Consider the following 22,520-nt stretch of genomic DNA (forward strand, 5'->3'; position numbering starts at 1 on the left):
TATTGATGGGACACCAGGAAAACAGAGAATGTGGAGAGAGACTAGAAGCAACTCAACCACAAAGACAGAGCAGAACACATGGTTTAACAAAGTTTCACTTATTCAACTTAACCTGCATTCAGCTTTACTCTTTGCAAATGAAACACTGCAGCACCCAGTCTGGGAAAGGGCAGATGTTAGGGTTAGAGCTTCTGCAATGGGAGCCCACAATCACCTTACTAACACATCTGGGAGAGTGAGCAACCTTAATGTCACATGCTGGGCCTGGGCAGGGGGAATTCAGAATCAAAAGACAGACCAAAATCCGCAATATAGACTTTTAAAAAAAATCTCATGATATTTGGGGTTCAGCTCATGAGTGCTGATCTCTTGAGATTGGCAGTGTTGTAACTATCACATGACCCCAAAAAGGTTAAACTGCAAAACAGCAGTACCCATGAGGCTGGAGTTGTGGGGAGAGTGTGCTTAAATTACTGGCTTAGAAACCTGTAGGATCCAGTGTATGGATCCAAACACAGCAGCCTGATACGCATCCAGCAGAAGGAGCTTGACCGCGGCTGTGATAGAAAGCACATAGGAAGTCCACCAACACACTTACAAGTTCATTTACCACTATAATAGGCCAAGTGAGACAGATACAGCACATCCAACTCTATTGCGTGGTTGGATTTTTTCACACATTAGGAAAAGAGAGGCTTAAACATTTGCTAAACTGCTTAAAATTATTTATTTTAAGCAGCTTCTGGGTATGTCTGCAATGCAAATCACTTGCAATGGGGTATAAGGTGTGTAGCTACACGCTGCAGTGAAAAACAGGCTGCTCCCACACCACAGTGCGTTGCTGCACATGTCAGTGAAAGACTTCGGGAGCTGCCTATAGCACAGAAAGGCTCTGGAGCCTTTCTGCATTTCAGCGAGCTGCCGGAACCTTTCCCTGCTGTTCCCCTGCTGCCAGAGTCTTTCCCCATTGCTAGAGCTTCCCCCTGCAGCAGGGAAAGACTCTAGCAATGACTCTAGTAGGAAGGCAGTGGGACACTGCAGGAGGCACTGCTTGGGTGTGTAGAGAGCCATGTAGGGCAGAGGTTCTCAACCTTTTTCTTTCTGACTCCCTTCATGATATAAAAATTCCACGGCCCACCTGTGCTACAGTAACTGGTTTTCTGCATATAAAAGCCAGGGCCGGCATTAGGGGGTAGCAAGCAGGGCAATTGCCTGGGGCCCCATGCCATAGGTGCCCCAACAAAGTTACATTGCTTAGGCTTCAGCTTCAGCTCCAGGTAGCAGGGCTCAGGGATCTGGACTTCAGCTCCATGAAGTGGGGCATCAGTGAGTCTAACGCTGGCTCTGCTTGGAGGCCCCCCTGAAACCTGCTCGAGGGCCCCTGAGCGAAATGGTAAGGGGGCGGCGGCAAGCGCACACGACGGTGAGGGATTGGGTAGAGAGTCCCAGGGGGTAATCAGGGAGCAGGGGGCAGTTGGATGGGGCGGAGGTTCTGGGGCAGTCAGGGGTCGGGGAACAGGGGGGGGTTGAATAGGGCGAGGGAGTCCCGGGAGGCCTGTGGGGGGGTGGATAGGTCGGGGCAATTAGGGGAGAAGGAGCAGAGGGGTTGGATGGGTTGGGAGTTCTGAGGGGGACAGTCAGGGGGCGGGAAATGGGAAGGGGCAAATGGGGGCAGGGGCCAGGCTTTTGGGGGGCACAGTGTTCCCTATCTGGCCCTCCATACAGTTTCGCACCCCGATGTAGCCCTCGGGCCAAAAAGTTTGCCCACCCCGGTCTATATAGAATACTATTCCTATGACTTAAGCTACAATTTCAAATATACCTCATAGCAGGGAGGAGTGAATTCCAAGCTGGGTGTTTACACAAAACCAGATGCAAATAATGATCCATGTTTCAACCCAGAAAAAGACAAATAATTACAGTTAATGGGAAGACCCTGAGACACCCCAGCTACCAAATCGAGGGAATTTTCCCCATTATGAGTAACGATGAATCATCGTAGTTAACAAAAGGGGGCAGGGGGACAAAAACCATGCAAATCCTTAAAAAAGAAGGGCTTTATAAGGGCTTTATAGAAACTGATGGACAGCCTCTGTTCAAACACAATAGGTAACTTGTATAAGGAAAGAGAATTTACCCAATATATAAGTGTAAAGCCTGAAGTTGCGTCTTTATGTTTATTTTCTGTAACTTGTGTGTGTTTGCTTTTTCTTACTATTTCTTCTCTGAATTTGTGATTTTTCTTTTAAACAAACTTCTTGTTTATTTTTATCCAACGCCGGTCTCCAATGTGCAAGCTTTATGGTGTGTGCGCCAAAGTGAAACTGATAACTGGGGGCAGTTTTCACATGTTTGGGGTGACAAACCAGAGGGGAAAGGTCTGAGTGTCTTGTAGTTAAGAATTTGGGGATATTTACATAGAAAACTATATATATAAAATGATGGAGTCTAAATTAGCTGTTACCATTCAAGAAAGAGATCTTGGAGTCATTGTGGATAGTTCTCTGAAAATATCTGCTCAATGTGCAGCAGCTAGTGTTGCCAGTTTTGGGTGAACATATTCCTGGAGGTTTCATCACATGACAATCTTTAATTAAAAATTAATCTTTAATTCCTGGAGACTCCAAGACAATCCTGGAGGCTTGGCAACCCTTGAAGCAGCAGTCAAAAAAAGCTAACAATGTTAGGAACCATTAGGAAAGGGATAGATAATAAGACAGTAAATATCGTAATGCCACTTTATAAATCCATGGTACACCCACACCTTGAATACTGCATGCAGTTCCCCCTGCCCCTTTCAAAAAAGATATATTTGAAATGGAAAAAAGTACAAAGGGCAACAAAAATGATTAAGGATATGGAATAGCTTCCATATGAGGAGAGATTAAAAACACTAGGACTGTTCAGCTTGGAAAAGAGACAGCCAAGGGGGGGATATGATAGAGGTCTATAAAATCATGAATGGTGTGGAGAAAGTGAATAAGGAAGTGTTTTTTACCCCATCTCTTAACACAAGAATCAGTGAAAATTAATAGGCAGCTGGTTTAAAACAAACAAAAGGAAGTACTTCTTCACACAATGCACAGTCAACCTGTGAAACTCGTTGCTATGAGATGTTTTAAAGGACAAAATTATCGGGGGATTCAAAAAAGAATTAGATAAGTTCATGGAGGATAGGTCGATCAATGGTATTAGCCAAGATGGTCAGGGATGCAACCCCACACTCTGTCTCTCTAAGCCTCTGATTGCCAGATGCTGGGACTGGATAATGGGATGGATCACTTGATAATGCCATGTTCTGTTCATTCCCTTTGAAACATCTGGCTTTGGCCACTGTTGGAAGAACTGGATACTGGGCTAGATGGACTATTGGTCTCATCCAGTATGGGCATTCTTATGTTTTTATGTTGGGATCACCCTGAAAGAGTAACTAGGCTGGTGGAAGCGAGGATGAGACTTTTGTGCTTTTGCGCTGGTGTCAGGACTCTGAGCCATAGCAGCATAAAATTAAGGCACCCAAAGCTACAAGACAGGCAGCGACAGAACCCCTTATTGATCTGCATGATACTCAAAATGTCACACATACCCACAGGGTTCAGGGTTACTCTACTCACCTAAGCAGTGTCTCAGTGTCTACACTGCTGTTTATACCCATACTAGTAGAACATGCAGTGTAGACATACCTTTAATTTTTAAAAGTGATGTCCTATCTGCTAATAATGAAGTTCTTGTCACATATGGGTATTGTCATATATGGTGGGGCCAGTGGCTGTTTACCTAGACTACTTGAAAAAGATATGCATGAGTGATTTGGTTTTTATCTGAACAGTAGAAGTTTTATATGATTCATTCTTTCTTATGTTTGAGTAGCTGTAGCAATATTCAGTTGTTGGAATGTAAAATTGCTCTTGCATTAGACCTGTAATGATTACCAGATCATTTATTTAAACCAATGTAATAGAACATTAACATTGTTTTAATTATAGTTATTTTGAGAAGACTTCAAAGATATACTTGTATATTATAGATGCAGTATAAAAATATACCATAAAAGCCTCGATAACATTACTGGATTTTAACTGATTAAATTGTTGCTCCCTGCACACCATTATGCCCAATTTATGATACTGAGGTATACCTCTCAGGTCTTGTCTACACCACGAAATTAAGTAGAATTTATAGAAGTTGGTTTTGTAGAAAGCGTTTTTATACAGTTGATTGTGTGTGTCCCTACACAAATGCTCTAAGTGCATGTAGTCGGCGAAGTGTGTCCACAATACCAAGGCAACTGTCAACTTCTGGAGCGTTGCACTATGGGTAGCTATCCCACAGTTCCCACAGTCTCCGCTGCTCATTTGAATTCTGGGTAGAAATCCCAGTGTCTGATGGGGTTAAAACATTGTTGCGGGTAGTTCTGGATACATATTGTCAGGCCCCTCTTCCCTCCATCCCTCCGTGAAAGCAAGGGCAGACAATCATTTTGCGCCTTTTTTTCTTGAGTTACCTGTGCAGACGCCATGGAGCCCGCTCAGCTAACCGTCACCGTATGTCTCCTGGGTGCTGGCAGACGCAGTACTGTATTGCTACACAACAACAGTTTATTGTCTTTTGGCAGCAGACAGTGCAGTTGGACTGGTAGCCATCGTCGACGTAGTCCTGGGTGCTCTTTTAACCGACCTTGATGAGGTCAGGGGCGCCTGGGCAAATATGGGAGTGACTCATCCAGGTCATTTCCCTTTTAAGTTTCGTCTCATGGCGATTCAGTCCTACCGGCAGTGCACTATCTTTTAATCTGCAGCCAGCAGAAGACGATGGCCAGCAGTTATACTGCACCGTCTTCTGCCGAGCACCCCGGTGATGACGATGGCTAGCGGTCGTACTGCACAGTCTGCTGCCAGCAAGATGTATAAAGATAGATGAAGTGGATCAAAACAAGAAATAGACCAGATTTGTTTTGTATTCATTTTCTCCTTCCTCCCTCCATGAAATCAACGGCCTGCTAAACCCAGTTTTGAGTTCTATCCTTGAGGGGGCCATTCTGTTTCTCGCAAAGCTACCCACTTTGTTGATTTTAATTCCCTGTAAGCCAACCCTGTAAGCCATGTTGTCAGTCACACCTCCCTCCGCCAGAGCAACAACAAACAATCGTTTTGCGCCCTTTTCCTTGGTTTGCCCCAGCAGGAGCAGATGCCATAGCACAGCAAGCATGGAGCCTGTTCAGCTCACCACAGCAGTTATGACCATTGTAAACACCTTGTGCATTATCGTGCAGTGTATGCAGAACCAGCACCTGAAAAACCAGGCGAGGAGGCGACGGCAGCATAGTGATGAGGACATGAACACACTTTTCTCTAAAACTGCGTTCCCCCACAATTTGGAGATCATGGTGTTAATGGGGCAGGCTCATGCCGTGGAACACCAATTCTGGGCCTGGGAAACAAGCACAGAGTGGTGGGACCACATAGTGTTGCAGGTCTGGGATGATTCCCAGTGGCTCCGAAACTTTCGCATGCGTAAGGGCACTTTCATAGAACTTTGTGACTTGCTTTCCCCTGCCCTGAAGTGCAAGAATACCAAGATGAGAGCAGCCCTCACAGTTCACAAGCGAGTGGCAATTGCCCTGTGGAAGCTTGCAATGCCAGACAGCTACTGGTCAGTCAGGAATCAATTTGGAGTGGGCAAATCTACTGTGGGGGTTGCTGTGATGCAAGTAGCCAACGCAATCACTGAGCTGCTGCTATCAAAGGTAGTGACTCTGGGAAATGTGCAGGTCATACTAGATGGCTTTGCTGCAGTGGGATTCCCTAACTGTGGTTGGGCTATAGACGGAACGCATATCCCTGTCTTGGGACCGGACCACCAGGGCAGCCAGTACATAAACCCCAAGGGGTACTTTTCAATAGTGCTGCAAGCACTGGTGGATCACAAGGGACGTTTCACCAACATCAACGTGGGATGGCCGAGAAAGGTTCATGACGCTCACATCTTCAGGAACTCTGGTCTGTTTAAACGGCTGCAGGAAGGGATTTACTTCCCAGACCAGAAAATTACTGTTGGGGATGTTGAAATGCCATTAGTTATCCTTGGGGACCCAGCCTACCCCTTAATGCCCTGGCTCATGAAGCTGTACACAGGCACCCTGGACAGTAGTCAGGAGCTGTTCAACTATAGGCTGAGCAAGTGCAGAATGGTGGTAGTGTGTGCATTTGGACATTTAAAGGGTCGCTGGCGCAGTTTACTGACTCACTCAGACCTCAGTGAAACCAATATTCCCATTGTTATTGCTGCTTGCTGTGTGCTCCACAATCTCTGTGAGAGTAAGGGGGAGACGTTTATGGCAGAGTGGGAGGTTGATGCAAATCGCCTGGCTGCTGAATATGCGCAGCCAGACACCAGGGCAATTAGAAGAGCACACCAGGAAGTAGTGCGCATCAGAGAAGCTTTGAAAACCAGCTTCATGACTGGCCAGGGTACTGTGTTACACTTCTGTTTGTTTCTCCCTGATGAAAATCCACCCCCTTGGTTGACTCTAATTCCCTGTAAGCCACCTTCCCTCTCGCCTTCGATCACAGCTTGCTTGCAAAGGAAATAAAGTCACTATCGTTTTAAAAACATGTATTCTTTATTAATTGATTATAAAAATAGGGAGATAACTCACAAGGTTGGGGTGTTGGAGGAGGGTAGGAGGGAAGGAAAAGGCCACTTTAAAACTTGTTGAATGCCAGCCTTCTGTTGCTTGGGCAGTCCATTGGGGTGGAGTGGTTGGGTGCCCAGAGCCTCCCACCCCGTGTTCTTGGGCGTCTGGGTGAGGAGGCTATGGAACTTGGGGAGGAGGAAGGGCAGTTAAGCAGGGGCTGCTGCAGCAGTCTGTGATCCTGCTGCCGTTCATGAACTTCCACCAGACACCGGAGCATGTCCGTTTGATCCCGCAGTATCCCCAGCGTTTCCTCATGCCTCCTCTGATCTTCCTGCCGCCACCTCTCCTCACGTTCATCAGCCACCGTCCTGTACTCTGCTATTGTGTCCCTCCACACAGCTCTGTCAGTGCCGGACGATTGCATGAGCTCAGAGAACATGTCATCGTGTTTGTGGGTTTTTTTGCCGCCTTATCTGAGATAGCCTCTGGGATGGAGGAGGGAGGCTTGAAACATTTGCAGCTGCTGGAGGAAAAAAAGGGAGTGAAGTATTTAAGAAGATACATTTTACAGAACAATGGTTATACTCTTTCACGGTGAACAACACTATTCACATTACATAGCACATGTGATTTTGGTACAATGTCGCATTTTGCATCTTATATTGAGTGCCTGCAGCTTTGGTGTTAGAGATCACACACGCAGGGCTGGGCAACAGAATTCAGTTTGCAGGCGGCCATGGTAAGCCATAGTCTTTTGGCTTCTGCAACCTTCATAAAAGCAGCCTCCTCCTTTCCCATACCAAGCAAAGCCCATTGAGTTGGCCATTTACTGCTGTAGTTTTCCTGTTAACGTGCAGCAGCAGAAACCAAACTAACCCCCTCTCCCCATCCAATTCTCTGGGATGATCGCTTTACCCCTCTGCCTGGCTGGTATCAGGAAAGATCCCTGCTAGCCAAACGCGAACAGCTCAGCACCAATGGCCCACCCCTCCCACTGCGTGGCTAACTGTAGGGAGGATTTATTTTCAGCCACAGGCAAACAGCCCAGTAGGAACGGCCACCTCTGAATGTCCCCTTAATCAAATTCCCCTATTTCAACCAGGTTACTATGAACAATATCACTCTCCTGAGGATAACACAGAGAGATAAAGAACAGATGTTGCTTGAATGCCAGCAAACACCGGGACCATACACTGCCAGGCTTTGTCATGCAACGATACCAGATTACTTGCTACTAGCATGGCATGGTAAAGTGTCCTACCATGAAGGACAGAATAAGGCTGGTCTCCCCAGAAACCTTCTGCAAAGGCTTTTAGAGTACCTCCAGGAGAACTTAATGGAGATGTCCCTGGAAGATTTCCGCTCCATCCCCAGACACGTTAATAGACTTTTCCAGTAGCAGTACTGGCCATGAATGCATCCCAAGTCCTCAGGGATACTTAATCATTAAAAAACGCTTGCTTTTATAACATGTATTATATTTTAAAAGGTACCTCACCAGAGGTCCCTTCTCCGGCATCGTTGGGAGGGTATTTCAGTCAGGGTGATAAAAAGATCCTGGCTGTCGGAGAGAAAGGTGTGCTGTGTGCTCTCCACAAGCTCATCCTCCTCCTCATCTTCCCCATCTGCAAAATCCTCAGCCATGGCGGAGAGTATCCTATCCTTGGAGTCCACGGACAGGGGTGGGGTAGTGGTGGCGGGCCCCCCCTAGAATTGCATGCAGCTCAGCGTAGAAGCAGCATGTCCGGGGCTCTGTCCCAGAGCATCCGGTTGATTCTTTGGTTTTCTGGTACGCTTGTCTGAGCTCCTTAAGTTTCACGCGGCACTGTGTTGCGTCCCTAATGTAGCATCTGTCCCTCATGGCCTCTGAGATTTTTTTGAAATGTTTTGGCATTTCGTCTTTTGGAACGTAGTTCTGATAGCACGGATTCCTCTCTCCATACAGCAATCAGATCCAGTACCTCCCGTTAGGTCCATGCTGGAGCTCTTTTTCGATTCTGGGACTGCATGGTCACCTGTGCTCGCCTGGCCAAACAGGAAATGAGATTCAAAAGTTCCCGGGGCTTTTCCTGTATACCTGGCCAGTGCATCTGAGTTCAGAGTGCTGTCCAGAGTGGTCACAATGGTGCACTGTGGGATAGCTCCCGGAGGCCAATACCTTCTAATTGCATTCACACTAAACCTAATTCAAAACCGCAATGTTGATTTCAGCGCTAATCCCCTGGTTGGGGAGGAACACAGACATTGGTTTTAAGAGCCTTTTATGTCGAAAAAATGGCTTCATTGTGTGGACGGGTGCAGGGTTAATTCGGATTTAATGCTGCTAAATCCAACATAAACTTGTAGTGTAGACCAGGCCTCAGATGACTAGTTAGCATGAAATTTTGTACAACTTAAAAAACGAACAAAAATGGCACAAAAAGACTCCCCCCTTTCTCCATTCTTCTAAACTCTCCATTTTAATCAGTAGATTAAAGAGAATTACTGGAACAGGAGAGAACACTGTTCTGTGAGTAAGTAAGGAACTACACACAAGAATGAAAGCAAATTGGGCTGTCTAGTGTATGACATCATAGAAGGAAGTGTAATGGAATACAAAGTAGCAAGTGCCATCAGGATTCTACTAATACCGAGGATTTTCAGAAGTATACACTGAATTTCATCCAAAACTGAATATTACAGAAATAACTACACTTAATTAGAAGAGTAGGAGATCCAGATGAACTGTGAAGTTATACAAAGATTTATTTCATTGAAACTCTTCACCTTCTGCCTAGATAAAATCTTTAGACACACTTGAATGAGGAAGAATGACATGCCCAAGTCTCCTCAGATTTTCAAACGACATATTAGCTGAAACTCCCCCATTTACACCGCCCTTGGTATATTTCTACTCTGCCCTGATGAGATTTTTAAATAACTGTTTTTTTGAAATGTCAGAGGCAAACTGTGTATTCTTACTATGAATTGTAATGAATTAATATTAAATTAAAATGGATGGCATTTTGTGTTTATTGTGTATATTTCCTCTTTCTGATAAATAATACAGTTTCACCTTCAATTAACTTTTTCATAGCTAGAGTGTAGCAGTAGAAGGATAAAATGTGTCTCAGAAAGGTAGGAAGTCTACTATCCAAAATCTTTTTAGTCTACAAGAAATTTTTATATTTCCTTATTGCGAGCAGTCCAGCAAGATGATTCCAGAACACCTAGTGAAAAAACAGTCATATATTGCCTATGTAAGCAACTACTGCTTGAACCAAAACTAACTTCACAGAACACTGTCATTACTAGTCAAAAAGAGTCTGTTATGCCAATGGTTAAAAATTGTTCAGAGAGCTGCAGATTATAACAGTACGATCTCCAGATAAGCACTGGAGTGGAAGACCATACATTAATTAATGTAGTACAGCTCTTACCTCCAGTGTAGATAGTGGATCTAAGTATCTTGCATTCCAAAAGTTACTGAAATTTTGTATCACTAAACACTGACAGTTACAGTGACTCTTGAACACAAAATGATTCAGAATGCTAAAATCAAATATCCTGGCATTTCTATGAATTGCTGAATTTCCTAGATTTCCGGAGTTAGAATTCAGACAAACCATGCCAAATTCTGCCATCAGTTACAACTATTATACATACTCCAATGAAAGCTAGAATTTACTGTACAAACTGGTAACAGAACTGTGACATGTCTATCAGTGTTGGAGTATCTAAGATCCTTATTTCTCGTAGTATGTGGGTTTGGTTGTTGTTTTGGGGCTACAGTTATCTGAAATGCAAAATATTGGAAATAATATTTATGTTTAAAATAAACAGATTAATTTCAGTCATATCTATCTAAATTGTGTTTAATGACATCAGTTTTGAATAAAGAGACAGCAAGGGAGAATGATATATAATAATACCATTGAAAGAAGTGAGACTAAACATAGGACTGAAGGACAGTGATAAACAAGCAAGATGACCTGCCTTTACAACTGTATTATTCTACATGGCTATCTACACAATTCTACTTCATTTAATACTGCATGGTAATGTTTCAGTTTTTAATCACAGTATGAAATCATACTAGCTCCATGTTCTAGTGATTTCTCCCTCTTTCTTTACCTCTGTACAGTAACATAATAGCCTGCTTATGGTCCCCAGGAATGCAAACGAAACTGCATTCAAATGAAAAAATATAAAAATATTACATAAGATGAGAATTTTTCTGAAAACAATGTTCTTTTTCGATGCACGCTGTTGATATAATGTAGTCCGTCTGCAGCCACCTCACCATTATCTGTGTTTCAATGATAATGTGACCCACCATGCTGAAACATTATTTCCTCAAGTGCTGCATGTGAGTTCAATGATGAGAAGAGCGGAGAAGTGAACAGAATGTTAAATAGAATGGGGGGAAGAGTAGAGATCATTGCTTAGATAGAAGAGAGAAGTATAAAGAGGTGTTGGTAAATATAGAAATGTAAGATGAGCATTAGGTCCAAAAGGAAAAGAATAAGCAGATGTTCCTTTTCTGGCTTATTCAACATAAAATATCAAGTAATCATTCACCCCCAGTCTTCAAACAAAACTCCCATTGATCTCAATGGAAGATCAGTGAGTGAAAGAAGATAAATCCATGCTAATCTGATTGCAATCTAAATTTCAATCAAATAAAATTGTGATCAAAGAGATTATTATTGGAAGGCTTTTGTTTAAAAAAAAATCTGTTTCCTTAGTGTGTATTGAATCTTGTTTTGTCTTGTGAAACAAGAATAACGCTTATGACAAAGGTGTCTGCTTGGAACAAACATATGGCCATGAGCACGTTCTTCATTTTCACTTTGGGATTTAATCCTCCTCCAAAGCTATTTATTGCTTCATGTATTCTTCTGCCATGAACATTATCCCTAAAGTCACTACCAAATGGAGTCCGAACACTGAGCCCAGCAGTAATAAGGGAAGGGAAGCACATTGTTAAGAAATATGATAGAGAGATAATACATCAAAGAACAGCTTGGATCACTACATCTATTTTATAGTATTGGATGAATTTGGGAACATGGAAAGTTATATAATTTTAAAAAAAAGTCTTTATAATAGGGACCTTGATAGTCTCATTATATTTTCTGAGCACTGGGATTTCCTTATGTTACCTGCAAATGGAAACTCCCAGTGCTATATTACTTTCTGGTGTTAGAAACAATAAATTAAATAGTATCATTTATTTACTTGCTGCTAGTCTTGGGAAATCTTCCAACTCCTGGGGCCAAAGGGTAAACAATATATTGTTTTCAGTATCCCAAAACCCGAGACAGTCATGCTTCAACTTTTACTGTAATTTACGACAGCATTTAAGACTTTGAGTTTCATTTTTTGAAATAAGTATATACCTGTATATGTATTTCTTAGACTTTCATTTTAGAAAAACACATAGTGTGCAATACTGCTTATATATTTAAAAATTGCATTTGCTCAACTAGTGAACATCTTGAGTTTTAAAGTATGAGAAATAAAATATTGAAATAAAAGTATATGTGTTATCAGCAGAAAGGTTTACTTTGGGTTTCAGTGGCAGGGTTTACAATTCTGAGAAATTGCTAGGCAGGAAGTATCCTGCCTTTAGGATCACTGATCAGCGATGGACAATTTTGTTCTGATAAAGTAATGCTTAGAACTTAATATCCTTGATAGAGATGGTTATATTACTGGGGGTCTGTGAAGATCACTCTGAACTTGTTCTCTGCAGCTTAGATTAGAGTCTGGGGCCCTATTCTCTCACTGCAGAGTCTGTGCAACTCCCAGCAAAGTCAATACCTTGTAAGAAATATTCCTAGCCTATCTCACAGTGGGAGAATAAAGCCCTAGCTCTCCTGCTCCTGCAGTTGAATTACATTTCTTAAGAAAGCTTATACTGTCTTTCTTATTTGCATCTGGATTCTTTATTACTACAAACACAACTGTAAGTACCCGCAAGGTGAAGGTCTGACTCAAAAAAACCATGTATAGTGGCTATGGTTTGAAAACCCGCACAGGAGCACCATCTACATACACATACTGTATTATACACACCTCGTAAAGCATGGAGAAAGTAAAGTACTCACAACTTTTGTTATGGTAAGCAAGATAGTGAAAAGTCATGCCTCCCACAATATACATAATGGAGTCGTGGCCCATAACTGGGACTCCTAGGTGCTACGATAATACAAATAATATGCAACATATCATCAACTGGTAAAGTTACTACTGCTGGTAGTTTTCGTTGTTTAGTTTAAGAACAATCACAAGCTTAGCTTTATTAGCATTTTCATGGGTGCTGCCAGAATTTTTGTTTATTCATGTGCAACTACTCTGTCAGAAAATAGGAGATGCTCACTTCAGCAAATGACAACTTGGCACTCAGTTTTGCCTAGGAATTTATGCACTCACCTCCTGTTGATTTCACATCAGAGAGCATGAATTTATCATTTGTACTACTATGTTCCTCTCTTTGCAATATATCTCAATACTAAATGCAAGCTTGTCCTACTTCTAAATGCAATTAATCATACTGTGAATGATCCAGGCACCAATTCGGGAAGGCACTTAAAAACATGCTTATCTTTAAGCATATACTTAAAACCCATTGATTTAATAGGACAATGACATGGCTAGAGTTAATTAAGCATATGTTTTAAGAATAGGGTTACTTCACGAATCAGGGTGCCAAAGAACACCGATATCAGTGGGAGTCTTTCCACTGAATTTAATAGGTTTTGTATCAAGACCATAGTTAACATGAGGAGAAGCAGAGAATCCACAGAAATAGAGGTAGAACAGCTAGGTGAGAATAAAATAGTGAAAAGAAAAGGAGTACTTGTGGCACCTTAGAGACTAACAAATTTATTAGAGCATAAGCTTTCGTGAGCTACAGCTGTAGCTCACGAAAGCTTATGCTCTAATAAATTTGTTAGTCTCTAAGGTGCCACAAGTACTCCTTTTCTTTTTGCAAATACAGACTAACACGGCTGCTACTCTGAAATAAAATAGTGGTGGACCAGCCAGCAGCTGCACTGTGCTTCTGCTCAGTATAGTTTGGGAGGAGAGCTAGGAAGGAAGCTCTAAACTGGGCTAACCTGGGTAAAAATAAAAACCAAAAAAACAAAACCCCTTTTAATTTAAAGCAGCTGAAGGGCTTTTCTAAGCTATGGCAACTGCAGAGGTCCAATCAAAACTGCTCTGCTAGCAGAGTATTGGGCAATTCTCAGATGCAGCCCTTCATCTGCTTTGTACTGTCTGCGCAGAGCAGCTGAAGCTGGGGACAAGGACTGAGGACTGGAAGTCTAAAAATGAACTAACTGTGAACCTCTCAGTTTGAATGGGAAATGTCAAAATTATGAATCTGGTAAATACCCATTTTTGGAGGTATTTCATTGTGAGAAAGATACTTTTGCTATTTGTTCTTTGCATTTTAACTATTATTATGAATATTTAAAAATATACTTTAAACCACTCATCTGAAGCCATCCTTTCCCCATTTCTAAATAGCTTCTCATGTCTGTGCCAGATAGGACAGCTGCTCAGAAGAGCTAAACTGCAAAACGAGGATTCTAAGAATTGTTTCAATTAGTGTAATCTCCCAGTCACAAACACTACAATCTTTATCATGGTGAAGGAGGGTTATTTAAGGTAATTTCCATTCATTATAAAGATTTTATTTTTAAACGCAGCTAAATCACATTTAAAATGCCTCAAATATTTTGCATGCATGTAGTATTGAATATTCCCTGAGTCACTATATGACTACACTATGATATTTATAGTGTTCTGGTATAATTGGCTAGTGATGTCACAGGTAGAAATGAAAATAAGTCTACATTAGAGGCAATGGGAATGACCACACAATCAAGACATCATTACAGTGTTGCCAGGCTTCATCTACTTCAGCAAGTTCTGAAGCTGTAATTCACCTCCATTGCAGCTCCTGCAACAGATGTTGTAACGTAGGCTTACATGACATGGTAGTAAAAATGTCTGAGACCTGCCTATGCTACACCTTGCACAATTGCTACCACTGGTTAAGATCCACCCCTTACAGCTCAGCTCAGTTTCAGTTAATTCTTGCAAAGAAATGTATTTTAACTAAGTGAACTGACTCAGCTCCCTCCATTGACCAGTGGATAGCCTCCATCAGGTAATACATGGAACAAATCACTACCTATCATGCTTATATGGCCCCCATCACCACATTATTTGAACATCTCACAATCTTTAATATATTTATCTTCCCAACATCCTTGTGAGGTAGGGAAGTGCTTTTATCCCCATTTTACACATGAGGAACCAAGGCAGAGAGACTGAGTGACTTTCCCATAGTCATCCAGGAAGTACATGGCAAAGCAGGGAATTGAACTTGGCTCTTCAGAGCCCTGGGCAAGTGCTCTAATCACTAGAGAAGCCTTCTTCTAGCAACAGGAAAAACAATTCTTGAAGAAAATATTAGTGTTAGTTCCAGGTTGGTACAAAGAAAAGATTAAATTCTTTCCTTATCCATTATCATACCAGATGGACTTATATAAGGACTTATTTTAAATTAGACTCTTTGAAAGCACCTCTTTGGTGCTGTTCTCTTTAATGCAGAAGGAAGCAGTTATGTATTTCTAACTGTTTTAAGCATACTACTGTGTATTATCTGCTTACACTGGTATCTGTGTTTTTAGAAAAGAGTACTTGTAATTGATAAATATGCATGTAATGTCAGTACTGAAGGACTCAGATTTCTGAACAGCAGTGTCTACACGTATATTAGTTTAAGGTAATGTGTACATTTCAAGTGGTTTACCTGCAGAAAAGACTTATAAACAGAAAAACAAATAAATTAAGCATTGTTAAAGCCGATTGTGCATGAAAATATTGCTCATCATCACTGTAGCACTTATTTGGAACATTAATCATTCTTACATGTCAAATCTCTGCTTTTCTGAGCTTTATTCCTATTTCTACCCATTCAGATGTTGCAAGAGCAATTGAATTATTGGAGAAACTACAAGAGTCTGGAGAAGTACCAGTACACAAGCTACAATCCCTAAAGAAAGTACTGCAGAGTGAGTTTTGTACAGCTATCAGAGAGGTACGGAAATGAGTCATTTCTTAGCATAGCCTTATTCCTATAACTGTTGAGGGAGCAGGAGCGCCTTGTCCACCACAGCAAAAGATATGTGAATCAAAGTCATGATGCCTCCATAGGCAATGTGGGGCTAATCCAAAATCCACTGATGTTAAGGAGACCTCTTCAGGGGACCTCAGTGGGCATTGAATCAGGCCTATAGAGAGACGTGAGGTCATGCTGTATGTGTTAGAATGTTGTAGCCACTTGCAAGTGCTGAGGACTGGGATCATTACCCTGCCATCTGTGCAAAAAGGCCCTCCTTGCACTCTCCAGCAATCGGTGATAAATTATGGCTGCCTCCCACACAGGTACACAGAGGGAGAAGGAGCTCCTTACGCTCTCATCTCTCCTTGCCCTCCAACTTATCCACACAGACACAGTTAGGATGTCTCTAAAGCAGTGAAATATGTTCTGGGCTCACAGTAGTGAGACCATAGTTAAGACTGCTTTAGAATTTTTCTTTTACAGAGTCGGTTCCTTTTTGGAACCCTCTTTCGTAAGCATACCGTGGGGAGTGTGAACCAAATTTCATATATGTAAATGATAATGCTTTATCTTTCACTTTACAATTTCTTGGATAGAAGTTACAAATGAAGCTAATCAGTTCAATAGGATTCCTAAATGTTTAGGATTATTTTCCTATCAAACTAAACATTATTTGTATGCCTGACTGAAGTGATTGGAAATATTCTTATGGAGACAACAGTTTACAACTTGCACCCGGCAAGCCTCTCATCTATTTAATGCCTAACACTAATCCTCCTTTAGTGACATCAGTGCAAGTTCTATCATTTACTTCAATAATAGCAGGGTTGCACTCTTTGGTATTGAGGCAGCAGAAGTGCATTGATAGTGATTTTTTTTTCATGAATGGCTGGAAGGAAGAGAAAAGGGAAGATACATTAGTTTATGGGCAACATGCAACACACCCTTATTTTACTGAATATATTCTGCATTGCGAGAAACAGAGAGAGGTTGCCACTTAAATAGCCCACAGTTTTAAAGACTTTTTAGGGCAATACTGTTCCAAGACTGTAAATAATGGCACTCTCTATTCTCCTTTTCTTTTTGCGAATACAGGCTAACACAGCTACTACTCTGAAACCTCTCTATTCTGAGATGCTGATATCATGGCTAGTCTTTTCATTTAACTCGCTAAATGTTTCCTTAATTGACAGCGGGAAGCATTGAAGATTTATTTATTTATTTATTTATTTATTAAATATAGCACAGTTTGGCACTCAAGTTATGAAGGGGAGCTTTGCTATCTCTACAATACCACCAATGAAATCCTAGCACATTTATATTCATCAGCAGAAAATATTCTCAACAGCAATAAACATATAGCTTTTTGAAGAGGTATGGAGCATAGGAAGCTGAGAAATGGCCTAGATTGTAATGCACTATCAGTTCAGTGAACTAAAAATATCTAAGTAGAACTTGACAGGATCATCTATAAGGCATAGAAAGTGCTTTTATGGGCTATTGGGTAAAACCATCCTGTACTAAACTGATTTTTCTTTTACAGTTTTACACTAGTAAGTAAATAATATTCACTTTAGGATATTTATAATTATTTATTTACACAACTATTTATTTACTCCAAATAAGTGGTCAGGTCAATTGTGCCAACTGTCATAAATGACATTTATTTTTTCTCTCTCTTCTTTAAATATCACTGTGAAAAAACGGTACACAATGGGGTCATGCAGGGTGGGCAGTCTTATGATCTGGCTGAACACCACAGAGTCTACCAGTCCCTCTGACCATAGGCCAGGAGGTCTCAGATTCTGATGGTGCCAGCCAGGCTCAACCTTTGGTGCACCAAGGGGGACTCCACCATATTGTGCACATAGATGGGGGTTATATAGCAGGAGGAGATCCTTCCTCTCAGAGGCTGCTATAAACCTGGTCACTGAAGCTAAAGTCCAGATCCTGAGGAGGTTCTCGTAAAAGACTTGTAACTCAAAGAGGTTTCAAGAGACCTCTCAGGTGGAGATAAGAGAACTGTTGTTTGTATCGTGGTGGAGGAAGACATGTGCCAGCACACTGCATGCTGGGCTACTTGCACTATAAAGGAGGACAGGGCCTGAAGGCAGAAGGTGTGGATCTGGCTACAGATACACAGGCACTGTCTGCCCTCCCCCAAAGGGAAGCTCAGGATACCTGCAGAGACGCAGTGCAGCCCCAGCCAGAAAAAATTCATCATGTATCTTAGACAAGCATTATTTAGTGGAGAAAGTTCCACTTTGGGGTTGAGGTTGGAGAAGAAAACATTTTTCTGGAAAGGAGATCTTGAAAAACAGTGGCCAATTGAAACTGCTCAGGGGTTGGGATATTAAAACATGTGCCAGGAAATAGATTATTGGGAAGAATATAGGTTAGGTGGTCAAAGATGTGTGATAAATCCAATTTGTAAAATGCATAAATGCATGATTGATTAAATATGGCTTATCCCATCTATAATTAACTATACATGCAGCAGGTTAATGTATAATAGAATTACCCTTTAGGGCATTAAATGTTAGGCTAGATGATGATATAACAATATGAAATCCAATACGTAGCAACCTATTAAAATGGCTGTAACACATTGCATTAATGGAACCCCCAAACTGGCAAAAAAAATTAGTCTGTGTTAGGGATGATCATTTTCTTTTAAAAGTGACCTTGATTGTAGTTGTTAATTATGAATTTGATTTAAATTACAGGGTTTTATAAGATGGTTGTAAGGTTATAAGATGCCATGTCAAGAATCGGTAATTAATGTAAAAAGAGCTAACAGAAAATAATTAACTGGCGTGTTCACTTATCTGAATATTAGTACCACTTGGAGGTATTTGTCTCAAATTGGCAAGACATTTTTATTGGCTCTGGAAATAATGAATGGCGATTTGAAATATATAATTATGTTTTAGTTCCTTTTGAAAATGGAAGCACCAATTTTCAGTCCATTGGCATGGTACATGGTTTCCACAGCTAAGCTCCCTTAGGCCTACCATGAGGTCTAGTCCATAATTTTTTATAATGGCCAGACAAACTCTTTTTGGCCTAATCATATTAAAATTCCTGTGTAAGATTTATTTGGTTAACACAGTTCAAGTTCTCTAGATACAGGGAAAGGTATAGGGTTACTACCTTTTTCACTGGAAAAAGCTAGGTTCTTCTCCAGTCCTGCCCATCATACAACAACGCAATTCTTAAGGCATGCACCTTTCCTATTATTACTCTAGATCAAAACTGTCATTATGCTCTACTCTCCTGGTTGCTGAGGAACAAGTATAGGTGAGGTGTTAGACTGCAAGGCAGAATGAGACCGTTCATCTGCTGAAAAGATGAACTCAGATATGAAACTATAAGATAATGTACATTTATGGTTTGATTATAATTGGAGTAAGGCAAAAAAAATAAATGAAATTATGTAGAATTGTAAATGAAATTAATGCCTAGTCTGGCTATTAGAGCAAGGCAAAATATTTCAGTTGACATTTCTTTCCGATTGGAAAATGCGGGTTTGGGTCAATTGAAACATTTTGTGACATTGTGTCAAATTTGCCAAATTGTTTCAGTAAAAAAAAAAAAACCTGAAAATAATCAGTTTTGTTTTCACATTTTTAAACATATCATTTCAATTTTGATTCAAAATAATGTTTTCTTTTGAAATTTATTTCAATTTAATGAAAAAATAAAATGTTTTTCATTTTATTGGGGGGATTTGGTGGGGGGATTTTTTGGAATGGCTAGTGAACCAAAAAAATCAGCACTTTGCAAAGCTTTATTATCAATACATTTTAGACAGCTATATACAGAAAGTGTTAGAATACATTGCTGAACCAAAAGAATAACAAATCATCAGCAAAAGATGTGGCACAACTTAATAAATAAAATGCACATACATTGCTATTGCCTTTTGGTATTCAGTAATACCAAAGGTAGGTAGGTAATACATAGGTATACCATAGGTAGGTAGGTAAGGAAGGTAATACATATCAACAGACCCTTATTTTTCCTGGAGTATGAGGTTGTCCTTTAAGAAGTTGCATATTAAAAGGTTCTGGAAATGAAGATTTTTGTTCACCTGTAGGTTAAACAACTATATTTATTAAGATATCAGTGCCTCACTACCACCATACCAAATAATTAAATATATGATAATAAAATTCAGCACCACTGGGACCAGTTTTCTCTGTGAATGTTATTTAAAATAAAATTTGATTGGTAAGGTCCTATATCAGTGATATGGATGAATTTATTACATAAATTAATCTTGTGTACAATAGGATTGAGAAGGCTAAATAAAAGTCTGTCTAGTTATAAACCAGAGAAGCTAAAATATGTATTGTCTTATTGCTTTATTATATTAACATTTCTACCCAAATATCTGGTCATCTGGTGCTATTTTTGCAAGATTGTCAACAGTTTTTAAAAGAGAGAAGCAGACATGGTTTAAGAAAGGTGACTCTATAGCTGAGTATTTTGTATGGGATTATCTGGTGGAACAGTATTTGTTTTGAGGAAGGGTCAATATAAAGACTCAACTGATTTAAAATACGCTTTTTATCTGTGTATTAGAGTACTTTCTGGAGAAAACTTAATAAAACTAGTAAAGTGAGATCCTAGCTAAGTTGAAGTCGGTGGCAAAACTCCCATTGATCTTAATGGGGCCAGGATTTCGCCCCTGGTGCTTTTGAAATATTTTTGGTTATATTATATTATAATTGAAACTGGGGTTCATTACCAGGATGTTAGGTTAGAATTCAGTGAGAAACGTTTATCCCCACCTTTAAAAGGTTTCTTACAAGCCCATTGTTAGAGAACTTATTCCTTAACTCTCCCACTTCCCTGGTCCTTCTCGCATGAACCGAGAGCAACAATACCCGAAGTCCGAAGGTGCAAACAATTTGATGTTTATTGGGGTGAACTTCCAGCAAGCTTAAATCCAAGTTCCTTTTTCCTTATTTTCAAATCCCAACTTACTTCCTGCTTGCCCCTAATTTATATAGTAATATTCTTAGCTATACCTTAACCAACCATTCTACTGAAATGTAACTAACCAATCCTAACATATTGTAACATGATTAGCTAATCAATTATATCCCACCACCTTAATTAGTTTACACCCAGCAAAATTAATTATACAGCAGACAGAAACAATCACAGAACCAGACAGAGACCATGCAAATAAACAATAGCAAAGTGGGAACTATAATGACTAAACAATACAGAATTGAGGATTTCTCAACTACATCTAAAGACATAAGGGTTTCCCAGCTGTGTCTATTGATAAGTGAGTTCTTACTAGACAGAAAACTATCAACCTAAATTTCCTTTTACATCTTCTAGGTTCTTCCCTTTCTCTGGAGGTGATAGATCGGATCACCTTCCTAACAGCCCCATATTGACTAGTTTGGAATGTGAGGAGGTGACCGGTCGCTTCCCAGCTTATGCCTGCCTCTGCTGCTTAGCCAAAGGCATTGGCATAAGAACAGGGTCTCAGACTGTCACAGTGAGAGAAGGCCCTTACACAGATTCTTTCTTGTATACCTCTATTACTAGCTAAATGATAAACATATACCTACATTCTTAGAGTACAGGCCTTTACAGACAGGCCTGAATATCTATATCCTAACATCCCATATTCTGTCACTATTCCTGGAGATGGTACATGTGAGTGATTTTGCTTCATTAATAATAGATGATAATTTCCATGCCTCGGTGATTTTAAGCACTTGAATCCCACACTGCTACATGCAGATATATTATTTTCTCCAGCTGGCTTACAGTGCCTTAATAAAATGTTACTTTCACACTTCACATGTTTTCGCAAACATGAGGGAGAAACACTAAGGTTGGGTGGGTAGTATAAGTTGGGTGCAGTGATACTGAGCAACAAAGAATTGCCTGATAGCAAGGATCTGGCTAGATTCCTTCAACTATTCATCTTAGTTCTAGCATTCAGGGTTTATCATTCTAATATTTGGGATTTCTTTTTAAAAAGCTATACCCAGTGCAATGTTTTTGGGGTGTTTGTTAGACTCAGCTCACACTTCCTCCACCTTAACTTTCTTATAAGAAAGATCTTTAATTAGAAATTTAAAGTGTGGTTCCAGAAATCATCAGACTGTCCCAGGTTTTTCTGTGTTTCAAGGGTTCCAAGATCAACTTTTGTTCAGTTTACAAGGACAATATTATTTCTCTCTCACTGCCAACCCTAGATTCTGAAAGTTCAGTTGCACGCTTTCTGCCTGCTTAATTGCTCACCCCACCTTAAAAAAAAAAAGGATTCTGCAGGCCAGATTCTACAGTCTAACAGATGGCCAACTCCTATGTTCAAATTCTGCTCTCCATTGCACCGGTGTAACTGCTTTTTTGTCCCCCAATCATTAAAGGCAAAATTTTAGTTATTTTTGTAGCTGGTGGATGAGCAGAAATAGAATCCTGTTCTCTCTATGTAAACCTATAGAGCCAGCGTGTGTACAAATGTATTCAAATAAAGCCACTAAAATACTACTTTGAATACACACAGGAAGAAGACCCATGGATGAAGATGATAGAATTTTCAGGATAGAACTGTCTTTTCAGTATGAAACCCCAAATTTAAGGTCCAGTTCTGCTCTTTTTACCCTTTGAAATTAAGGTACTACACTACTCAACATGAGTGAAAGTGGAAGAATTGGCCCTTTAGTAAGTCAACTGGTGGCCAAGGAGGCTACCCATCTGAATAAAGCAAACAAAATTTATCATTTA

The 22,520-nt window shown here is 40.5% G+C and overlaps 1 protein-coding gene across 3 annotated transcripts in view; it reads left to right on the forward strand.

Moving 5' to 3' along the window:
- LIN7A (lin-7 homolog A, crumbs cell polarity complex component) overlaps window positions 1-22,520 on the forward strand; it is an 80,879-nt gene that overhangs the window by 14,885 nt on the left and 43,474 nt on the right. The window contains exons 1-2 of one of the 3 annotated variants that reach the window (XM_043492753.1): window positions 14,156-14,293; window positions 15,616-15,734. The exons of 1 other annotated variant lie outside the window; for it this stretch is intronic. Coding sequence is in view for 1 of the 2 variants with exons in the window: in XM_038417915.2 (XP_038273843.1) it covers window positions 15,616-15,734 (119 nt within the window). In the remaining variant the exon portion in view is untranslated. Of the gene's footprint in view, window positions 1-14,155; window positions 14,294-15,615; window positions 15,735-22,520 lie in introns of those variants that run through there. One more of the 3 variants, XM_038417915.2, reaches the window with a different exon arrangement.

This window comes from Dermochelys coriacea, chromosome 1 (assembly GCF_009764565.3).
Source record: "Dermochelys coriacea isolate rDerCor1 chromosome 1, rDerCor1.pri.v4, whole genome shotgun sequence".
NCBI classification, from domain to species: domain Eukaryota; kingdom Metazoa; phylum Chordata; order Testudines; family Dermochelyidae; genus Dermochelys; species Dermochelys coriacea.